Here is an 18,196-nt window from a genome sequence, read left to right on the forward strand (position 1 = left end):
CAGGCCTAGGTGAACTAAATTGAACAAGAATTGTATTGAATTATCAGTAATTTATTATGCAATGGGTGGGGGCAGGTTACTCAGATTATCTTTGACTGATAATTAAAATTTGGATCTGAACAATTTTTGTGACAAATAAGACAAAATAAAGCAAAAACAACAATTATGAGTGAGCAAAACATTTTTGCAATACTTTTTCACTATTTTATCTAATTAAGTGTAATGTATTTTAGTGTCTCTCGTTGACTTTTACCTCCTCATCCTTTTTTAACCGCTATGGGGCTGAGAACATAATTTTATTCCTCTTTCTGTTCGTGGGGCAGAATTAGCAATGACATTTTCTTTGACTTTTACATCTTTGAATCAGCTGATTTGCATGTTATGATTCAATGTTATAACAATTTTATGCCTTTGGGACAAAGATGATGGGTGATGTAAGTCTAGGATCTAGTTACAGAATTTTATGTTTTTATCGGTTGTTGATTGTAAAGAGTAGAAGAAACCTAGAGGTGCAGGAATTCAAAAAGGAGCTGGGAAAATTAAAAAGGAGAACCCTGGCTGGTCTTTGGACTTCAGCCTCCTCTTAGGCAAAACTTTGTATTAAACTAGTGAGGGCAAACTGTGAAGGACCATGCCGCAGCCATTAATGCGAGGATGTGGGTTAGCAGTGCATGTTGGCTGAGCAATTGTGGTGGAAATTAATGTGCAATTAGCAGGGTTTTCTCAGGAATTAGGTCATCTGAACCCAATATGAACCTCAATATCTCAGGAACAGAAAGAAGGGAGAGCTCTGAATGAAAAAGGAAATGTGAAAACGATGCATGGGATAAAATGATGAATGGGTGGGGCAAAAGATAGGAGAGAGAAACAAAAGGATTATGGTCAGCCAAATATACTGTACCAGATACACTCGACAGCAGTCTCTGATCATTATCCTCTCATATGTACTTCATTCTGCTCAACGCCTTTCCTGTACAATAACACAAGTTAAAAGGATTTATGTAGTAAATGTATTCTAATTTTGGTTCAACCAGTATAAATTGCAAGTGTCTATCTATCTTTGTGTTTTTCAGAGTAAATCGTTGAGCTGTTTTTGTTGCATGTGAGCTAACTGTGTTGTTTAAAAAGTCTGAAAATTTCTGTACGCTTACAATTTCTGTTTTCTTCACAGTTCATGACTAATTCATTTTGAAAAATAGGAGGCAGAAAGCTGATGTAATTTAGTCCTAAACCATCTGATGCTAATTTAAAACAAAAAAGACATTTACTGTCCTTAAAAGTTATTTTATAGATCTTGTAAAATCAGACTGCTCTCAGAAACTAATTTATTGCAAGTTCAGGATGTAAGCTGGAATATGGAGGCTGCTTGTCCTTTTAAACCTACATTTGCTGCTGTTTCATTGAAAAGCTACATGGAAGACCACCTAATGTGGGCCACCTTTAAATTTCAAACTAAATATAAATAAAATGTCTGATAAAAAAACAAAAAACATCTGTACACTTCCCTAAATGAATTATAAATAATGTATTCAATACAAAAAGCTTGGAACATTCATTCATTTTCTATACCGCTTATTCCATAGTGGGTTATGGGGGAGCTGGTGCTTATCTCCAGCAGCCTACGGGCAAGAGGCAGGGTACACCCAGGACAGGTTGCCAAGCCATTGCAGAGCAACACAGAGACATACAGCCATACACACCTAAGGGCAGTTTAGAGAGACCAATTACCCCAACCATGATGTTGTTGGACTGTGGGAGGAAGCTGGAGTACCCAGTGAGAACCCACACATGAATGGGGAGAACATGCAAACTCCATGCAGAAAGACCCCTGGCTGGGAGTCAAACCCAGGACCTTCTTGCTACAAGGCAACAGTGGTACCAACTGCGCCACCGTGCAGCTCAGGAAGCATTATTCGCAAAACTAGGTCATTAACAACTGTCAAATAAAATGACCAGCAAAATCATGAGTATATTTTTAAATTTTTTAATTAATAAATTCTTGCATTCTTATCTGAGTTTTGCAGTTATTTTCATAATCTGATTACAGTGAATTGCCAATTATATGTAAACCACTAGTTCAAAATAGCATCTCAACTTTTTAATTATCAAAAATCAGGCAGTGTTACTGACGCTGCTGTCACTGTCCATTTGTAAATGACCCCACAGATCAGACATTTGGTTATAATTCGGTGAAAAGTGTCTTCAAATTAGAACTCTAAAAAGAACAGAATTTATGCTGGCACCAATTGTTATTTATGTTATTATCAAACCCCATGTTGTGCATACTTCTGAATAAAGGTGGATAGATTTAAATTAATTAATTATATAATTTAAGTTGATTTATTGATTCGAGTGCTTTGGGTTATTATTTAAACTTGCAAATCTGTTTCAGACTAACTTAATGTGATAGATCATTTGAATGAAATGTAAAACCTAACTAAACTAAAATAAATATTACCATGAGCATAAAAGTACAAATTCAACATATGGCCTATTAAAATAACTTTTTCAACATAATATCAGTTCAATAATCAACTCATCATCCATTAACTATATGAATCGCTACCTGTTGTTTAACTGTGAAAAAAATGTTCTTCTATACAAAAACTTTTTCAAATTTGACATTAAAAGCCATATGGGATAACAGCAGTCTAAGGCAACAGTTTAGCAAAACAAGCTTTTTTTGTTGAATTAGTAAATCATATCCACAAGCATGTGACATTTGACAAAAACATACTTTCAGAGACACTACAACATAAAGATTCAACCAGAAGAGTTTGGCAAACTGTGCATGTACATTTGAAGATGGAACAGCAAGGCTGCATGAAGTAGAGGACAAGATTCAAAACTGGGGTCAGCCATCCAAAATAGAAGGTTATTCCCAACCTAGGAGAGAAGAGAGTACAGGCAGGGTGGAGTAGATGGATCAAAAGCACAGAAGACAGAGTTGGAAGTGGAAGAGGTTAAGATGTTAACATTTTTTGTTGTTGGAGATCAAAATTGGATTTAAAATTAGAATAAGGGGCTGCTCAGGCTAAGCAGTTTAGAAACAAAGTTAAAGAGGCGAGGCTGACATGGTGGAGGGATCGTAGATATATTGGAAAAAGGATGTTAAATGTTGAGTTGACAGAGAGGAAATATGGAAGCCCACAGGGAACTTTAATTGACGCTGTGAAGCAGGATATGGAGACGGTCAGTGTGAGAGAGGATGATGACAGGGATCAGGTGAGAAGGCATGGTAGAAGGAGGGCAAAATTAAGACGTTCCAGCCTACTTTGTTTATAACCACTTTTGATTTTATGTTGCATGTGTCCTAGCAACCAGAACAACAATAATTGGGAAGTTTTTCTTGTTTTTTCTGTCTGGATGGTTTTGTACAGTTTTGTAAGTTAAACTTCAGTTGTGAAGTAAAAACCTTTTTTTGGAGGAAATTGTGAAATATGTGAAAGAGAAAACTTTTACATTTACTTTGGGGGTATCAGCCACTCTCTAAATGTTCTTCCCCTAGATTTAGATGTGACATTGTTGATATTATCACCACCTTTTGGCCTGACATGGGCATTTCAGAATGGGTTTTTCTGCTCATTTTCTGAATATTCTTTTTATACAGAGGAAAAAAAAATCAGATTTCTAAAAACATCCAGACGAGGTATAAATAAATAATTCAATCTACCTAGCCACCTGACTGACCTTGAAATTAAACTTTATATGCCTTGTTCCACTTGCCTCAGAAATTAAAACTCAAATCTAAAACCCATCATGCCCAAATTAACGTGTTCAAATAAAAATTGTACTTCCTGATTAGTTCATGAGTAGTTTCTCAGTGACATCGTCAATCTTGGATTTGATTAGGAAATCAGAGCTCAGATCGTGGAATGGTGTTTCATTCAACCTAAGAGCATTCTTGTAAGTCGGGAAAATCCTCATGATTTTCTAATTTACTGTGGTTCTAACAATCTGATCTTTACTATTACTTTAATGGGAGTACTTTAATGAAGTACCAACAAACAATTTACACCTCTAACTTTCGCATTTGTTATGCAAGGCAACGATATTTGACACTGAACTCTAGGTTCTTTGGCAACCTCCAACTTTTACAGTGACAGTTTTGCCTTCAGGAGGGGTTCTTGTAATTCAGACAGGGAACTAGGAGAGTCCAGCTTTTGAGTACAAAGATAGTACACGACAACCACTGTATTTCTGTATTTCTCTGCATTTTGTACAAACAGTTAACAGACATTAACATGTGAGGAATATCCAGTACTATGAGTGGTACTGATTTGATGAGAAACGTGTTTTGCATATACTTAACATAACTTTAAGAATTTTATATGCCCTTCAGCTATGTTAGATTTTGAGCTTTTGTACTTTGAACTTTTCAACTAACAAGTGGACAAAACAAAATGATACAGATAATCAAAACAACTATACATGTAGTATACAATGTAAACAAACCAAGTAGATCAGGTTCGATCAGCTTGGCTCAGAGAAACTCTTAAGAGTTTGCAGTGTCTCATTATTCAAGGAAAGTTTATTTATATAGCACCATTCAAATACACGTGGCAAATCCAAAGTGCTTTGAAGGACATTAAACAGAAAAAGAAAATTGCAAAGCATCTGCATAAAAGCATTGGATAAAAGAAAAAGATGTAAAAATGTGAAGGGTACAGAATCGAAGCAACTTAAGATCCAGCGTGAAGTTTCGTATAGAGAACAAATTGGCAGCTGTCCACATTGCCAAAAGTACCAATACCTACTTTAATGACCATTTTATCATTGTGACTCCTCTTAATTGGTCAGGAAATTCAACCCCCTTGAGAATCCAAGGAGTATTGTCAAGAGGAGGATGAGAGATACCAGATCCAACAATCAGCTGAAGGCCACCATTAAAGCAAAGGGGGCTTTCTTAAAACTTCAGCAGAGCTGCAGGCTGATCCTCCCATGCCACACAGCATTGATGCAGGAATTCATGCAAAAGGAGCCCTGACCAAGTAGCCTATAGAGTATAGTATACTATAGATGGGCATACCTTTCAGTAAGCCAACATTTATGTTTAAACATTTTTTTTTATTGGTCTTCCGTTTTGGGATTTAGGTGAATCAGCTAAGTAAAACTACTTTTTAAATACATATACACCTGCACATTTTGACCTGAAAATTCAGTTTGATTTCTGTTTTCTAAACCTTTCTTGTTCAGATCATTTTAAAATAAACATTATTTTGTCTAAATAAACTGTTTGATAGTGTGTCAAAGTGGGATATGCTAACATAGCAATCAGAGGGGAGAAAAGAAAAACAAAATCACATTGTAAGAGAATCCTGACCACCACTTCCTACTTCAGAAGTTAAGCAGTTTTATTCAGGCTGATTTTCGAGGGGGGGAATTATAATTGTACATCGTGTTCTTTATGCATTTCAGTGAAATACACGTGTTGCAAATGAGACGTGTGAAAGACTGCTGAAAAGAAACAAGTAGAGTTGCGTCTTCAGTTCTCTAAAAAAAACAAAAAACACTCGGATCGAATCGAAGCTGCTCTTTTCCATCGCTGCTGCAACGTGGGGTTTCCCAGCGCTGACTGCAGGGTTACCGCGCCCATCTTCTCATCGGTCGATGGCTGCATGAGAGTCATACTACGGACAGGGCAGGTGTTGGGTTTAGTAAAGGTGAGACTCTAGGCTCCCTTGTCTGTGAGGAAAAGTGACTTTTAAATTAGCTGTGTTGACTGCCAGTGCATTGTCATCCACACAAGGCTTGTGGGTGTGATTTCCCCCACCCCCCTCCCCTCTCCGCCTGGTTGTCAAGCTCCCCAGCCGTAGCCTGCGTTCGGGAAGGGCTGCTCCTCGGAAATCTACGCTAGCTGGCTTAGCTAGTTAGAAGGCTAGCGCCGAGCTGTTCGTTGATGAGTGGATCGGAGGAATACACCGTCTAGGTTTCCAGTCAATGCCAAAACGCAACAACAGGCGCAGATTGAATCAGGTAAGGCTAAATATAGTATTGCGTTCACATCATTTAACAGTTAAATGTTAATCCCATTAGCTGATGAATTGTGGTATAATCGAACTGCCCGGGGGTGGGGTAGCAGCAGTTAGCTTCTTAGCCACCAGTTAGCATTGGTTTGCTAACGTTAAGCTTATTTTATTATGAGTAGATGCAGGAGTGTTTGCCGTAAGGGTGGGGGTTAATCTTGGGATTCTCTGTCAGCAGCTGGTGGGTAAATAATCCCGACCCCGGTGTGTATAACATCCAGGCAATTACGAACCGTTAACTACTCTTAATGTCGCTGAAAGGTTCTGAGATTCGTTAGAGCAACGTTCATGTTAGCCTTTCAAAACTGCTGTCAGTAATGACTCTAATGGCCCAGTCAGTGGAAGTGCTTCTTGGCCTAAAATACGAGTCTTCAACACACTCAACCCCCTGAAAATCTAAAGTAAAAATAACAAATAAAGATAATGTTTTATATGTTGCGTGCATAGAGATTTGGATTTTAATGCTACATGTAAAGGATGTTGCTATCGATTTAGGTTGACACATTGGGTTGGACTAAAACAAACGTCCTGTAAACAAATTTGCCATCAGATGTTCCAAAATGACAATAACAAATTGTCCAGTTACACAGTTAAATGTTGCACGTTATCACTGTTACTTTTCTCTGATTATACCTGTAAAATGTCAACACCTTAGGAGGGAATGAGCATTTAATGTGGGCGCGTTAACACCCTGTTTTTAGAAGCCCGACGACTACGTTAGCTTACTTCGGCCGCGGAGGTGCACCGCCTTTCCGTGGAAACCATTTACATTTCCACAATATTTATTGGCAAATGTATGTCCCTTTGGGGGGGGGGGGGGGGGGGGGAAGAAATATCCCGAGTTTGTTACATTTATCTCACTGTAGAGATACAGGCCATCGCCGCCCGACCTTGCTGTTTTTTTTAACTCTAGGATTCTATTACAAGATTGAAAAAACACAGTGAATATTCTGATACGTTGCAATTACATTAGTCGCGGACAGTAGCGTTTAACGAGATTGGTGGTGTCCGAGTAAGTGGATTTCTGCAGGACGGTAAACAAGACACTTTCTGGGTTTATCCGGTGTTGACTTGAAAGCTAACTACATAGCATTCCGTGTAATTGCGGAAGATCCGCGGAGTCCTCCCTAAAACGGCTGTGGTTACGTTATTTTGCATTAGACGATGTAGCCGTTCGGTTGTCGTGAGTTAAAATTCACAGAAGTTTGTGGTTGGACTACATTTCTTGTATACACCAAGCATTGTTTACACTTCGGTGAAAAATATAGGAATATATCGATTGTGTGTATTTTTCTTCCGAATATGAGCTTTGCCGTGCCTGCAGGCCTACATCGCCAATCTGTTAGCAAGGCTAACTAGCAGACAGCAGTCTGTAAGATGGCGTTTAGCTGCATCTTCTCACAGTTACACCGGTGCAGGTCATATTATAAATACATTGTGCATCGGTATCTAGATGCAGATATTTGATTAGACAGCAATTCTCAACCTCTTCTCGCAATGTTTTTTTGCGGAATTGATGCAATGTTCTGATCCAATAAACAGTATAAGCTAATAGGAGCAACAAACTAACTGAAAAGCTATCCGAGAGTCATGCAAATGCAATGCAAAGTATTTGATTTGTTTGTAGCAGTGTCGTAGGCAAATCAGGGCTTACACAGAACTTCTTCCTTAGCTGTTTGCATACTGAGTACAGTGTTAGTTCAACATGGACACTGCAAACACGCTGAAAGATTACCTGTTAGGTTCGTTTTTGCAGTTTATTTTACAGCTGCCTGTTTAATGTTGCATAATTTCTGCTGTTAATGTCCAAACTCATTGTTCAGTTTTTAAAACTGTTCAGACTAGAGACCTAAAAGGCATTTTCTGCTTCGGGGTCGCGACTTTAATGGCAACCATTAATCTAGGCACTTTCTCAAACTGAGTGCCTGGATTTGTTTTTGCCATGTGTGTTTATAAAAGAATTAAGATTAGATTCATCCTTTAATGATGCTGAAAACATATTTCTAAAGCCTGGTCTGGCTTTGCTACTATTTCTGTTAGTGGACATGGATTGGATTAGAGATTTATTGACTGAGGATTTCAGCTTTTAGGATTATGGAGTTGCTCAGTGATATTGCCGGTTATGGCCTTTCCTATGATCCAGCTTTGAATCTGTAAAATATTGCATTATCAGAGTTTAGCCGTATGGATACGTCAGCTGGTCATTTGTGAACAGATGTTTATATGGGCCACTTTTTCCCCTAAGTTGGTAAAAATTGCAACTACACTTTCAGTAATAGGAGACAAAAACAGCTCTTGAAGCCTTACAGGACTTGCAAACAGTTAGTGAGCTGCCACTCCAGGCTGTTTGCTACTGCTCATGGTTTATCATGCAGTCAGCTGACCCTGATCAGGCGCTTGGAAAGGAGAAGTGATGAAAGAGAGGAACTCCGTAACTGTAGGCATCCACAGATCTCAATGGGAAATGTGTATCTATTTTTTTCTCGCTGTGGGATGCATAAAACTTGGTTATGCCACAGTGGTATTACACATTGAAGTTTGAGTTCTGGATACAAAATTCATCTTGCTTTTTTAACTTGGAACAAAGTCTAAATCATTAAATAAAATTTTAGATAAAAGACGAGCCAGCGCTTTTAACAGGTACTGAAAGTGATCCAGACCCTTTATTGAAATGGTACGGCTCACATTTGAGAGCAGAGTAATTTAGGCAAGTGTCAGTAATAAAAAAAAAGAAAATATATAATGAATTAGATTCAAATCCCATTAAAAACGAATCAAATATACAATTTTATATGTAAATAAATGTTACAATATAAAATACTGTCACAGTAGACATACAACATGTACTAATGATTAGTGCTATTTCTTTTTGCATATACATACACACAAACACACAAACCCCAGTCAAAAGTTTGGACACACCTTTATCTTCAATGGTTTGTCTTTATTTTTATTACTACCTCTGGAAACTCCTTCAAGACTGTTGGAAAATTGTTTCAGGTGACTACCTCATGAAGCTCAGTGATGGAACGTCAAGAGTCTGCAAAGCAGGAATAAAAGAAAAAGAGGACCATCATGAAAAATATAAAATATGTTTTTAGTTATTTCACGTTTTTGTTTGCTACATATCTATACTTTTGGTTCATAGTTTTGATGTCTTCACTATGTATCTATAGTGTAGAAAATAACAAGGAAAAGCCGATAGATAGATAGATAGATAGATAGATAGATAGATAGATAGATAGATAGATAGATAGATAGATAGATGTCATATGATCTGCCATGTTTTTAGGATGAAACAAATGTTAAATATGAAATTTAGAAAAATATAAAGGGAAGTTGTGGAGGGAAAGAAACACACCTATTATGGGTTTCTATTCTAATTTTAGAAGTTTTTTGTTTTTTTTAGGTTGAAAGAAAGTAATCCTGGTTTTTAATGTTGACCAAAAATAATGATTATAGATTGGTCCCTAAACAAGCAAGCTTTATGATATTGCCGTGACAGTTTGACATGTTCAGCTCTACCCGCAATATTACTCAAATTAGACTTCAGTAAACATAATTACTGGAAAAGTGTGTCTGGATGTAACAAAATAAAAACTACATTCCATGACACGTTTATTATAAGATTAATGATCGTAAGAGGATCATCTATGTTAGAAAGGTCAACCAATCAGCAAATCTGAAAGGTGATGTACACCGGTAGAGAAGATTGTCAGTCTTGTCCTGCAAACTCCAGTGACATTAGTGTACTGATTGAAAGACAGCAGGTAAGGTAACGGAGAAGCAAACTTAACAATTCATTGCTATTTACAGCCATGGGTGATTCTGGATTTAAAGCCTCATTTTAGGTATAGCTTGTTTTTATTTGTGCTGATTAGGGAAGCTTTATTTCACTTGTATTTAGATGTTGGATGGAAAATAGGAGATATATCTTTCTAATGGTCCTGCCTAATATCTATAGAAAATTAGCTTTTCGGAAAAGGTTTCGAAGTTTGTATAAAGACCATTAATGTTAAATTTTAGTATACCTGTATATATCTATTCACTCATAGATTTTAGTGTTTCTCACTGTAGCCAGAAACTGCAAACAATGGAGTGTAATTTTGTTTCATGTTGTAGTTTACGCCCATATACTCAAATGGATATATATCAAATTATAACTACAGTCTTTATGTAATCAGTGACCACCTATTAATTAAAAAATAACTCTTTAAAAATTTATTAGTAATTTATTATGCTACTTTAAAAAATTTTTTAGTTATGTTAACTGGCTTTTGTATGAAAATCAGTTTAACCAAAGGCATTCCAAACTTTAATTTTCTTTAATAAATGAGGCATTAGATTCTTTAATATATGATTCTAACTAGGTTTAAATTGAAGATATATACTTTAATAGATGAACTATTAGCCCTCTTGTCGCTGTGTTATCATTATTATTCTAAGTAGCTTATTGATCACTTGGTGAAAATTCTGACTCTCCCAGGGATTGAGGTCAACGGGATAACGACTGCTTTTCGGATCACAGGAAAGTCGTGCCTTAACAGGATTTGTGTGCCGATCTGAATTGGGTGTCAGGACACATGGACATTGTTGTAGGTTGTATTAAGGTTGAACAGAGAGCAGTATGTTGCCCATTTTATGATCATAACAATTATGTTTGCTTGTTAAAATTGCTTTTGGGCCAATACCATTCTGCATTATAGTTTTCTGGTCTTAAATCAACTTTTAATATAACATCGCTCTTGCTGTTAAATAAAGGATTGACCACCTACTTGCTTATCTTTTCCTTTTTCTTCTTTTTTCTCTTTCTTTTTAGATAAACAAGTGCCCCGGTAGTTGGAGTAAGGTAATTAAAAAAGCAGGATAAGATGAGTGAACTGGACCAGTTACGCCAAGAGGCAGAGCAGCTCAAAAATCAGATAAGAGTAAGTAAAAAAAAAATGCAATTGTCCCATATGCAAGCATACAGGTTGGTGCATGTGAAGTGTACAATGAGGAACTCCTCTGCTAAAGAGCTACATTCTCTCTATTTTTTCAGGATGCTAGAAAAGCATGTGCAGATGCCACACTATCACAGGTATCGTGTGACATAGTGTGTATTGGTCAGAAAGATGCAGTGTGAATACATTCAAATTCAGAGAATTATTCTGAACCTAACAATAGTCTGTAATGTTTTGCAGATTACAGCCAATATTGACCCTGTTGGCCGAATCCAGATGCGTACAAGACGAACGCTCCGGGGTCATTTGGCCAAAATCTATGCCATGCACTGGGGTACAGATTCCAGGTACTTTGACCTTTTTTTTAATTCTCTGAACACAGATAATTATCTTCATTAATTTTTCAGGCTGTCTTGTTGGGCTGATGTTTTTACTTCTCCTTTTTATAGGCTTTTGGTCAGCGCCTCTCAAGATGGAAAACTTATTATTTGGGATAGCTATACCACAAACAAGGTGGGTTTTATTTAATAATATGGTAATAAATAATGTACGCAGCAGTTTGGATGCATACAGCAGTGATTTTCTTTTTGCACTATCCAAGGATTTGTTTTTCTTTTTATTCCACGATTAAATATGTTCCCCTTTCAGAAGAAGACGAGTTCATTGTGGATTCTTTGAACTGATCCAAGCAAAACAATAATGTTGCTGTGCCCCATTTTATTTTTTTCGATGCTTAAGCTGATTCTTCAGCACTTAAAACAGAACTGATGAGTTGGGCTTTAAGAACCATTTTTTTGTACATTAAAAATGCATGTTTAGGTTTAGGTAAATGCACCGAACAGCACTTCTTACTGGGAAACAAAATATGAACTGTCATTCTGCCTGTGTATCTCTAGGCTTCCAGATAAAGCTTAGTGTTTTTGTATTGATAATTTAACACATTTGACACATGTTGCCTATTGTCTCAGCGGTGCCCTCAGCTTAGCTTATTACAGTGACTGCACTTTGTCACTAACGGAAATGAGAAAGTATTAATTTTATTCACACTCTTTGCTTGGTAATGTTGGTACATTCATCACTAAGTTGGAGGCTTCATCCCTCAGTAACAGCCTCCGCATTGAAAGGTGTTATCTGAGTGAGTTGGTAGTTTAGATCAGATTTGTTTAGTTTCTGACTGGCTGCTCTCTGGTCAGTACCAATCAAGCTGAAAATTCTGACCAACAGCCGATTTCTTGATGCATCTCTAGAATTAATTTTAACCAGAAGGTTTCAGGACTTCCTTTATGAACAACCTAATTTCTTCAGAGTTGTTAAAATAGCAATTGCCACTGATATGGTCTTCAGAAATGTTTGCTATATTATAAGAGTAAAAAGCTTCCGATCTGTATGAAATTTCTCATTCTACCCCCTGCTAAGAGAAAATGCTTGCTTTAATGTTGTATTTTCTCATAAATAACAGTTTTCTATGGGGTTGTTGCTGTATTTTCCAGGTTCATGCCATTCCACTTCGATCTTCCTGGGTCATGACTTGTGCATATGCACCTTCAGGAAACTATGTGGCCTGTGGTGGCTTAGACAACATCTGCTCCATTTACAACCTGAAAACACGTGAGGGGAATGTACGTGTGAGCCGGGAGCTCGCAGGACATACAGGTATAGGATACTTTTCTCAACGCTTTACAAATACAAGGAATTTATGTACAATTTTAGGTTTACATAAAACAGCATTGGTGTTTTGGTTTACTGGTAACATCTTAAACTTCTCTACTGATTATTTGGCGGTTAGGATACCTGTCCTGTTGTCGCTTTCTTGATGACAACCAGATTGTTACAAGCTCTGGAGATACCACCTGGTAAGTTTAAAAAAAATAGCTAGAATCCATTTACTTGTGAAAGGAACAAAAAACATTCACGTCTTATTACATTTCGCAGTGCACTTTGGGACATTGAGACAGGCCAGCAGACGACCACATTTGCTGGACACACAGGCGATGTCATGAGCCTGTCTCTTAGCCCTGACTCACGGTCATTTGTCTCTGGTGCTTGCGATGCCTCTGCTAAACTCTGGGATGTTCGAGAGGGCATGTGCAGGCAGACTTTTACTGGCCATGAGTCTGACATTAATGCTATCTGTGTAGGTTATTTAAACTCTTCTTCAGTTTTTAAATGTGCATTGTAAAAGTGTTATACCCCTGTTGTGCTTGAACGTTTATATTTGTATGTTTCAGTTCTTCCCTAATGGCAATGCCTTTGCCACGGGCTCTGATGATGCCACCTGCAGGCTGTTTGATCTGCGAGCTGATCAAGAACTGATGATCTACTCTCATGACAACATCATATGTGGCATTACCTCTGTTGCATTCTCAAAGAGTGGCCGCCTTCTGCTGGCAGGATATGATGACTTTAACTGTAACGTGTGGGACACACTAAAAGCTGACCGTGCTGGTAAGCAACTGAACATAGTATGGAGCAGGTTGGTCTCAAGCCAAGACCCTTTTGTCTTGTATTATATTCAGGTCTTTGGTACTGGGTGGTTCCACAATATATCTATGAGTTCTAGGGCTGCACCAATTGCAGTTCCTGGCTAATTACCGATCTTTAAAATGTCCGAACTGCCGATTCCGGTTTGGCAGATACCGATTTTATTTTTTATTTTTTAATAGCTGACACTGTCAGGATTTACAAGGTCACAATAAACCTTTAAAGTTCCAATCCTATTTTATTCAAAAACATTGAACAATACTAGTGAAACAATACAAACCTGTTTAAACTGCACATGAGGCAGTGCTCTCAAATATAAATGAAACGTTTAGAGCATTGCAGTTGCTATAGCCTTTTATTTTCCACATAAAAAAAAACAACTTGCACAATAGATTAGACAAGTAGATAAGATTGGTGAATAAGATCGGTTTCATATGTATCGCCTGATCATCGATCTTTCAAAATTACAGAAATCGGGGCTGACCAATCGGCGCACCCCTAGTTCTGAGTGACTGGGAGGATTACGGACAAAAATGGCTTCAGATCTTATCATGTAGGTGACTTAGCAGTAACAAACTACTAAATAACAGGCTTCTCAGTAACTCCACAGTAGTAGAGTTGGTAACGGTTTTACCTCAGAAGCTAAAGATGAACGGTATATTTAAAAGCTAATTTACAGCAGGGCCACATGTGAACTAAAAATCCACACAGCACAGGTGCTGATGAGCTGCTGGAACATTTGGTTTGAAATCTAAATATTTGAAATAATTAAAGGCAATATTCTGCCCTAAGCAGCAGCTAGCTTAACAGTAGCATGATGAAGTGCTCCCAGTGTCATCGGGAATAAAACTAGCTGGTTCTCTGCTCTAGAACAATGGTTCTCAGTCGTTGTCCTCAGGGCCCAGTTCTCTTCATCTTTTAGGTGTCTCTGCTACAGCTCAGCTGATTTAAATGATTGCACTACCTCATCAGCAAGCCAGCAGATGCCGCAGAAGTCTGTTAGTCACCCATTTATTAAAGTCAGGTGTGTGGCAGCCGGGAACTGCCTAAAACATGGAGGACAGTATGCCCTGAGAACCAGTATGGGGAACAACTGCTCTAAAACACTGTATTTTTAGAACCAGCCACAGTTTCTGTGAGGTCTTCAAGTGTAATTATATAATTTCAATTTTAGTTTTAAGTCCTAAATTCATCCCGATTTAACATACCACGGTTTAAATTAGATTTTAGTTGCTTCTGAAGGAGCTTATGGTCATTTGGACTATGAATCAAAAATGTATGTAACAGTATCTGCTAACGTTGCTTAGACCCAGAAATTTCAATAGATGGTTGAAAACCACCATCAATAACTGTTACATAGGTAACTATACTTTAGGAAGGGGTTACATTTTTGTAACTTATGTGTAAAAGTACTGGAGTCACATGGCTGAAAAGAAGTTATTTCTTGAAGAAATGCAGGCAGTTGCCAAAGTTTTGAGCTGAAGATAAGGTCAATAAACTCACAAAGTGACAACATTTTACTTAGTTTTGGTACCATACTGTTTTCTGTAGGGCTTGATGAAAACTTGATTCTTTTTTTTTTTTAAGGGGTGTTGGCTGGACATGACAACCGCGTTAGCTGCCTGGGAGTTACTGACGATGGCATGGCAGTTGCAACGGGATCCTGGGACAGTTTTCTGAAGATCTGGAATTGAAGCCTGAAGGTTCTTTCTGTCGTATTCGCATTAAAGGTAGAGATGCACCAATCAGAATTTTGTGTCTGATTTTCAATCTTTTTTTTTTTGTAAAGCTTTGGCCTCCACCTATCAACTACATCTAATTCTAATTTCTCTTTAGCAGCAGCATCTTATATATTTGTATTCTACCCTTCGTGATTAATTAGTTATGATAGAAGCATAAATGACGTTGGGCTCTTTCATGAGAGAACAGTTGCTGTGAATCTGGGTTTGATGTCATTTTAAAACGATGACTAAGTGATTATGGACTTGACATTTTAAGCTGTTTTTATTGTCCCACATTTGCAATTTGCTTGCTGCTAGTATTATTTAAACAGCAGCCTCTCTGCGTTCTCTTGAGAATAGCACCTTTCGTTAACTCTGACATTTTCCACACCTAGCAAGCTTCATGACAGGCAGAAGTAAAAGGTCAAAAATGAAGCAAAACAACTTTGCCGTACTCCATTCAGCCTTCTTGTTATCTGCTGATAATTGTGCTTTCTCTCTCACCCTGAATGAACCGCAGAGGTGTCTTGCATATCATAGAAGAGGTTCCTTTTAAATGCCTTCCTACATCTGTTGCTCTGACTCCATTGCAACACCTTACTGAGACTGTAAAAAATCTTAATTTGACTCTTCATCACTAACACCATTCATATGAAAGACTCCTTGTGTAATACAAGGAGTCTTTCATATGATCCACTTTTCATACTGAAAGTGGATCCGTTGGATTTTCAGGGAAGGTTGGGCAGAGAATCGTCTGACTCCGATCACCTGCGGATTTCTCGGTGCATCTCTAACTAAAGGCAATTTGCTAACCTTGAAATCCATAAATATTCTGAGAACACATGGGCTCCCACAGCTGCTGAGCATAAACATCCGTATACTACTCTGCTTCCCTGTTTGTACATCGTTCTGTTCTATATTTTCTCAGTATGTCTTTCTTTGTTCCCCAGATGTTCTTTTAACTCCAAAGTTGACTGGAAGACCAATACAACTTGAGAATGTTCACAGCATCTTCAACACTGTTTAAACTGACTTGGACAACACAAAAACGAAGGGAAACCAATGCCTTTCCTACACAAAGAAGAGCACAATTGTTTATCACCTAGTTAAGAAAGGATCTCCTGTGGTATCAAATCAGAAACTTGTGCATTCCTTCTTGGACCATTTTATGTTACTTTGAAAGAGAAAACAACACTATCATCCCAAGCAAATGTGTGCGTCTTGAAAGCAAATGTTGGAGTGTAATTGTACAAATTATTTAACTTTTTTTTTTTTTTTTAAGATTTCTATTCTGATGGTTTATTATTCTTGATGGCTTTTCTCTTTGTCATATTTCTTTAGTGGTTTTAGGTATGTTTGAATTACAGCTTGTCTTTGTAATCCAGGTAAATCATATGAGAAAAACATGCAGAAGTAAAAGCTTGGATCATATTACACGAGCAGCTTTCGAAAATGTCCATGATGTATTTATATTCCAGCTGTTTTTGTTCCATCACGGCTTTTTGCACATGAAGCTTCGCCTCTAAACTAATAACATTGTTAATTAACCAGGCACATGCTATAAGTTATGAATGCTCATTCCAGTACAAACAGACTTCTTATGAGGAAAATTATCCAGTTAAACCCCTCAACTCTTGTACATGCCTTTTTTGGGCTTTTGGTGGGGAAGGGCAGGTTAGTGATTTAGGTTCCGAGTTAAATAAGGCATGACTTGAATTTACTATATAGAAGGGGTTTTGTGTTCTGTATCCACTTTGAGTGAAACACCTCACCTGACTTAAATACACACTTCCTTTGCTTGGGACTGCAGTTACAACTCTGTGAATGAAATGTACAAATCAATGTCTGAAAATAATGGTCTGATGTTTTAAGTTAAGACATAAAATTGTGTCTGCCATGAGTTAATTTAGATGTGCATGCTGTAGACTTGCTTTCAATGGTGCAAAAAATCCTACATTTTCTTTTGTTACCAAAAAGGAGAGTTAACCTATTGATTGAACTTAATAGAGTCAATTTTTTTTTTGGGGAGGTTTGGCGGCTCATGCTCTGCATACATCATGTACTAATACTGGTAATGCTATGCACCAGAGTGGGCAAGAATGATGAAAGGCTTGATATTAACTTCATACTTAGTGTAAATTATGCTTACCAGTTCTATTGATGCCAATTTTTTAAAATAATCATTGTAAAAAATCTATCCTCTCTCCTTCGAATCTTCACTCTCAATGGAACAAAAATGTCCTCACATACTGTCCATACTAAAACTTTTGTACATGTTTATTTTACATTTAAATTTTTTTTTTTTTTTTTGGTCTTAAACTGAAAATCAGAGCATCTGAATGCCATTTCACTGTATACAGAAGCACTTTTGTTAAGTTTGTGAGATACTTTCACTTTTCTTTCTTTCTGCAATGATGTACAATAAATGTGATGTATTCGTGTGTGGCCACAAGTGAAAATGCGATTCAACTGAGATGGATTCTCCTTTTCTCTTTCCATTGATACTATAGAGCTCTGCACCCTTATGTACCTTTCCACTTTTTGTATTTCATTTCAGTCTGTTGGTGTTCCACGATGAGCTGGATGCAAGATAGATACTGTACTAAATTGTACTGTTATTGATTGAAAAATGTAATAAAAAGCTGTTTGAGATCTCTTTTGGTGCATTGAATTTATGTGGTGAGTAGATTGTTTTGCAAAGATCTGTGTTAGTATTACTTTAAACATTTTATTTTGTTTTAAGCACCCCACACCCCCTCCATAATATAACAGTAATGATGATCATATTATACTTGCAGATAACCAGTCGGTTTTAGTTACATGAGGGAAGTGGAACAGATTTTAAACCAGCATTATCCAGATTAATATTTTCTTTGTCCTGTCTTAAATTTGTATGGGCCTGAAGAGGCTTAGGTTAGTGTGAGATTCCTACAATGTGATAACCTGTAGCACAGTGAAAACAAAAATGTATAACAGGATGTAGTTGCTTTTTATTTAAAACACAGTCAAAACTTATGATTACTAA

The 18,196-nt window shown here is 37.3% G+C and overlaps 1 protein-coding gene across 1 annotated transcript; it reads left to right on the forward strand.

The window, feature by feature from the left end:
• The first annotated feature begins 5,513 nt into the window (after window positions 1-5,513).
• On the forward strand, window positions 5,514-17,827 carry gnb1b (guanine nucleotide binding protein (G protein), beta polypeptide 1b). The gene is made up of 12 exons (XM_047347877.1): window positions 5,514-5,663; window positions 5,750-5,976; window positions 10,846-10,954; window positions 11,068-11,106; window positions 11,210-11,316; window positions 11,419-11,482; window positions 12,460-12,622; window positions 12,756-12,822; window positions 12,902-13,103; window positions 13,198-13,414; window positions 15,038-15,180; window positions 16,122-17,827. Exons 3-11 carry the CDS (start codon window positions 10,898-10,900, stop codon window positions 15,142-15,144), a joined length of 1,023 nt encoding a protein of 340 aa, XP_047203833.1. The 5' UTR covers window positions 5,514-5,663; window positions 5,750-5,976; window positions 10,846-10,897; the 3' UTR covers window positions 15,145-15,180; window positions 16,122-17,827.
• Window positions 17,828-18,196: the final 369 nt, after the last annotated feature.

The sequence above is a fragment of the Girardinichthys multiradiatus genome, chromosome 20, assembly GCF_021462225.1.
Source record: "Girardinichthys multiradiatus isolate DD_20200921_A chromosome 20, DD_fGirMul_XY1, whole genome shotgun sequence".
NCBI lineage: Eukaryota > Metazoa > Chordata > Actinopteri > Cyprinodontiformes > Goodeidae > Girardinichthys > Girardinichthys multiradiatus.

Excerpts from the sequence above, each read along its gene's own strand:
- gnb1b (XM_047347877.1), top strand. The coding sequence starts at position 10,898 with ATGAGTGAACTGGACCAGTTACGCCAAGAGGCAGAGCAGCTCAAAAAT. Across the intron at positions 11,107-11,209 it reads CAGATGCCACACTATCACAG|ATTACAGCCAATATTGACCC; the intron begins GTATCGTGTGAC and ends AATGTTTTGCAG. Across the intron at positions 13,415-15,037 it reads ACTAAAAGCTGACCGTGCTG|GGGTGTTGGCTGGACATGAC; the intron begins GTAAGCAACTGA and ends TTTTTTTTTAAG.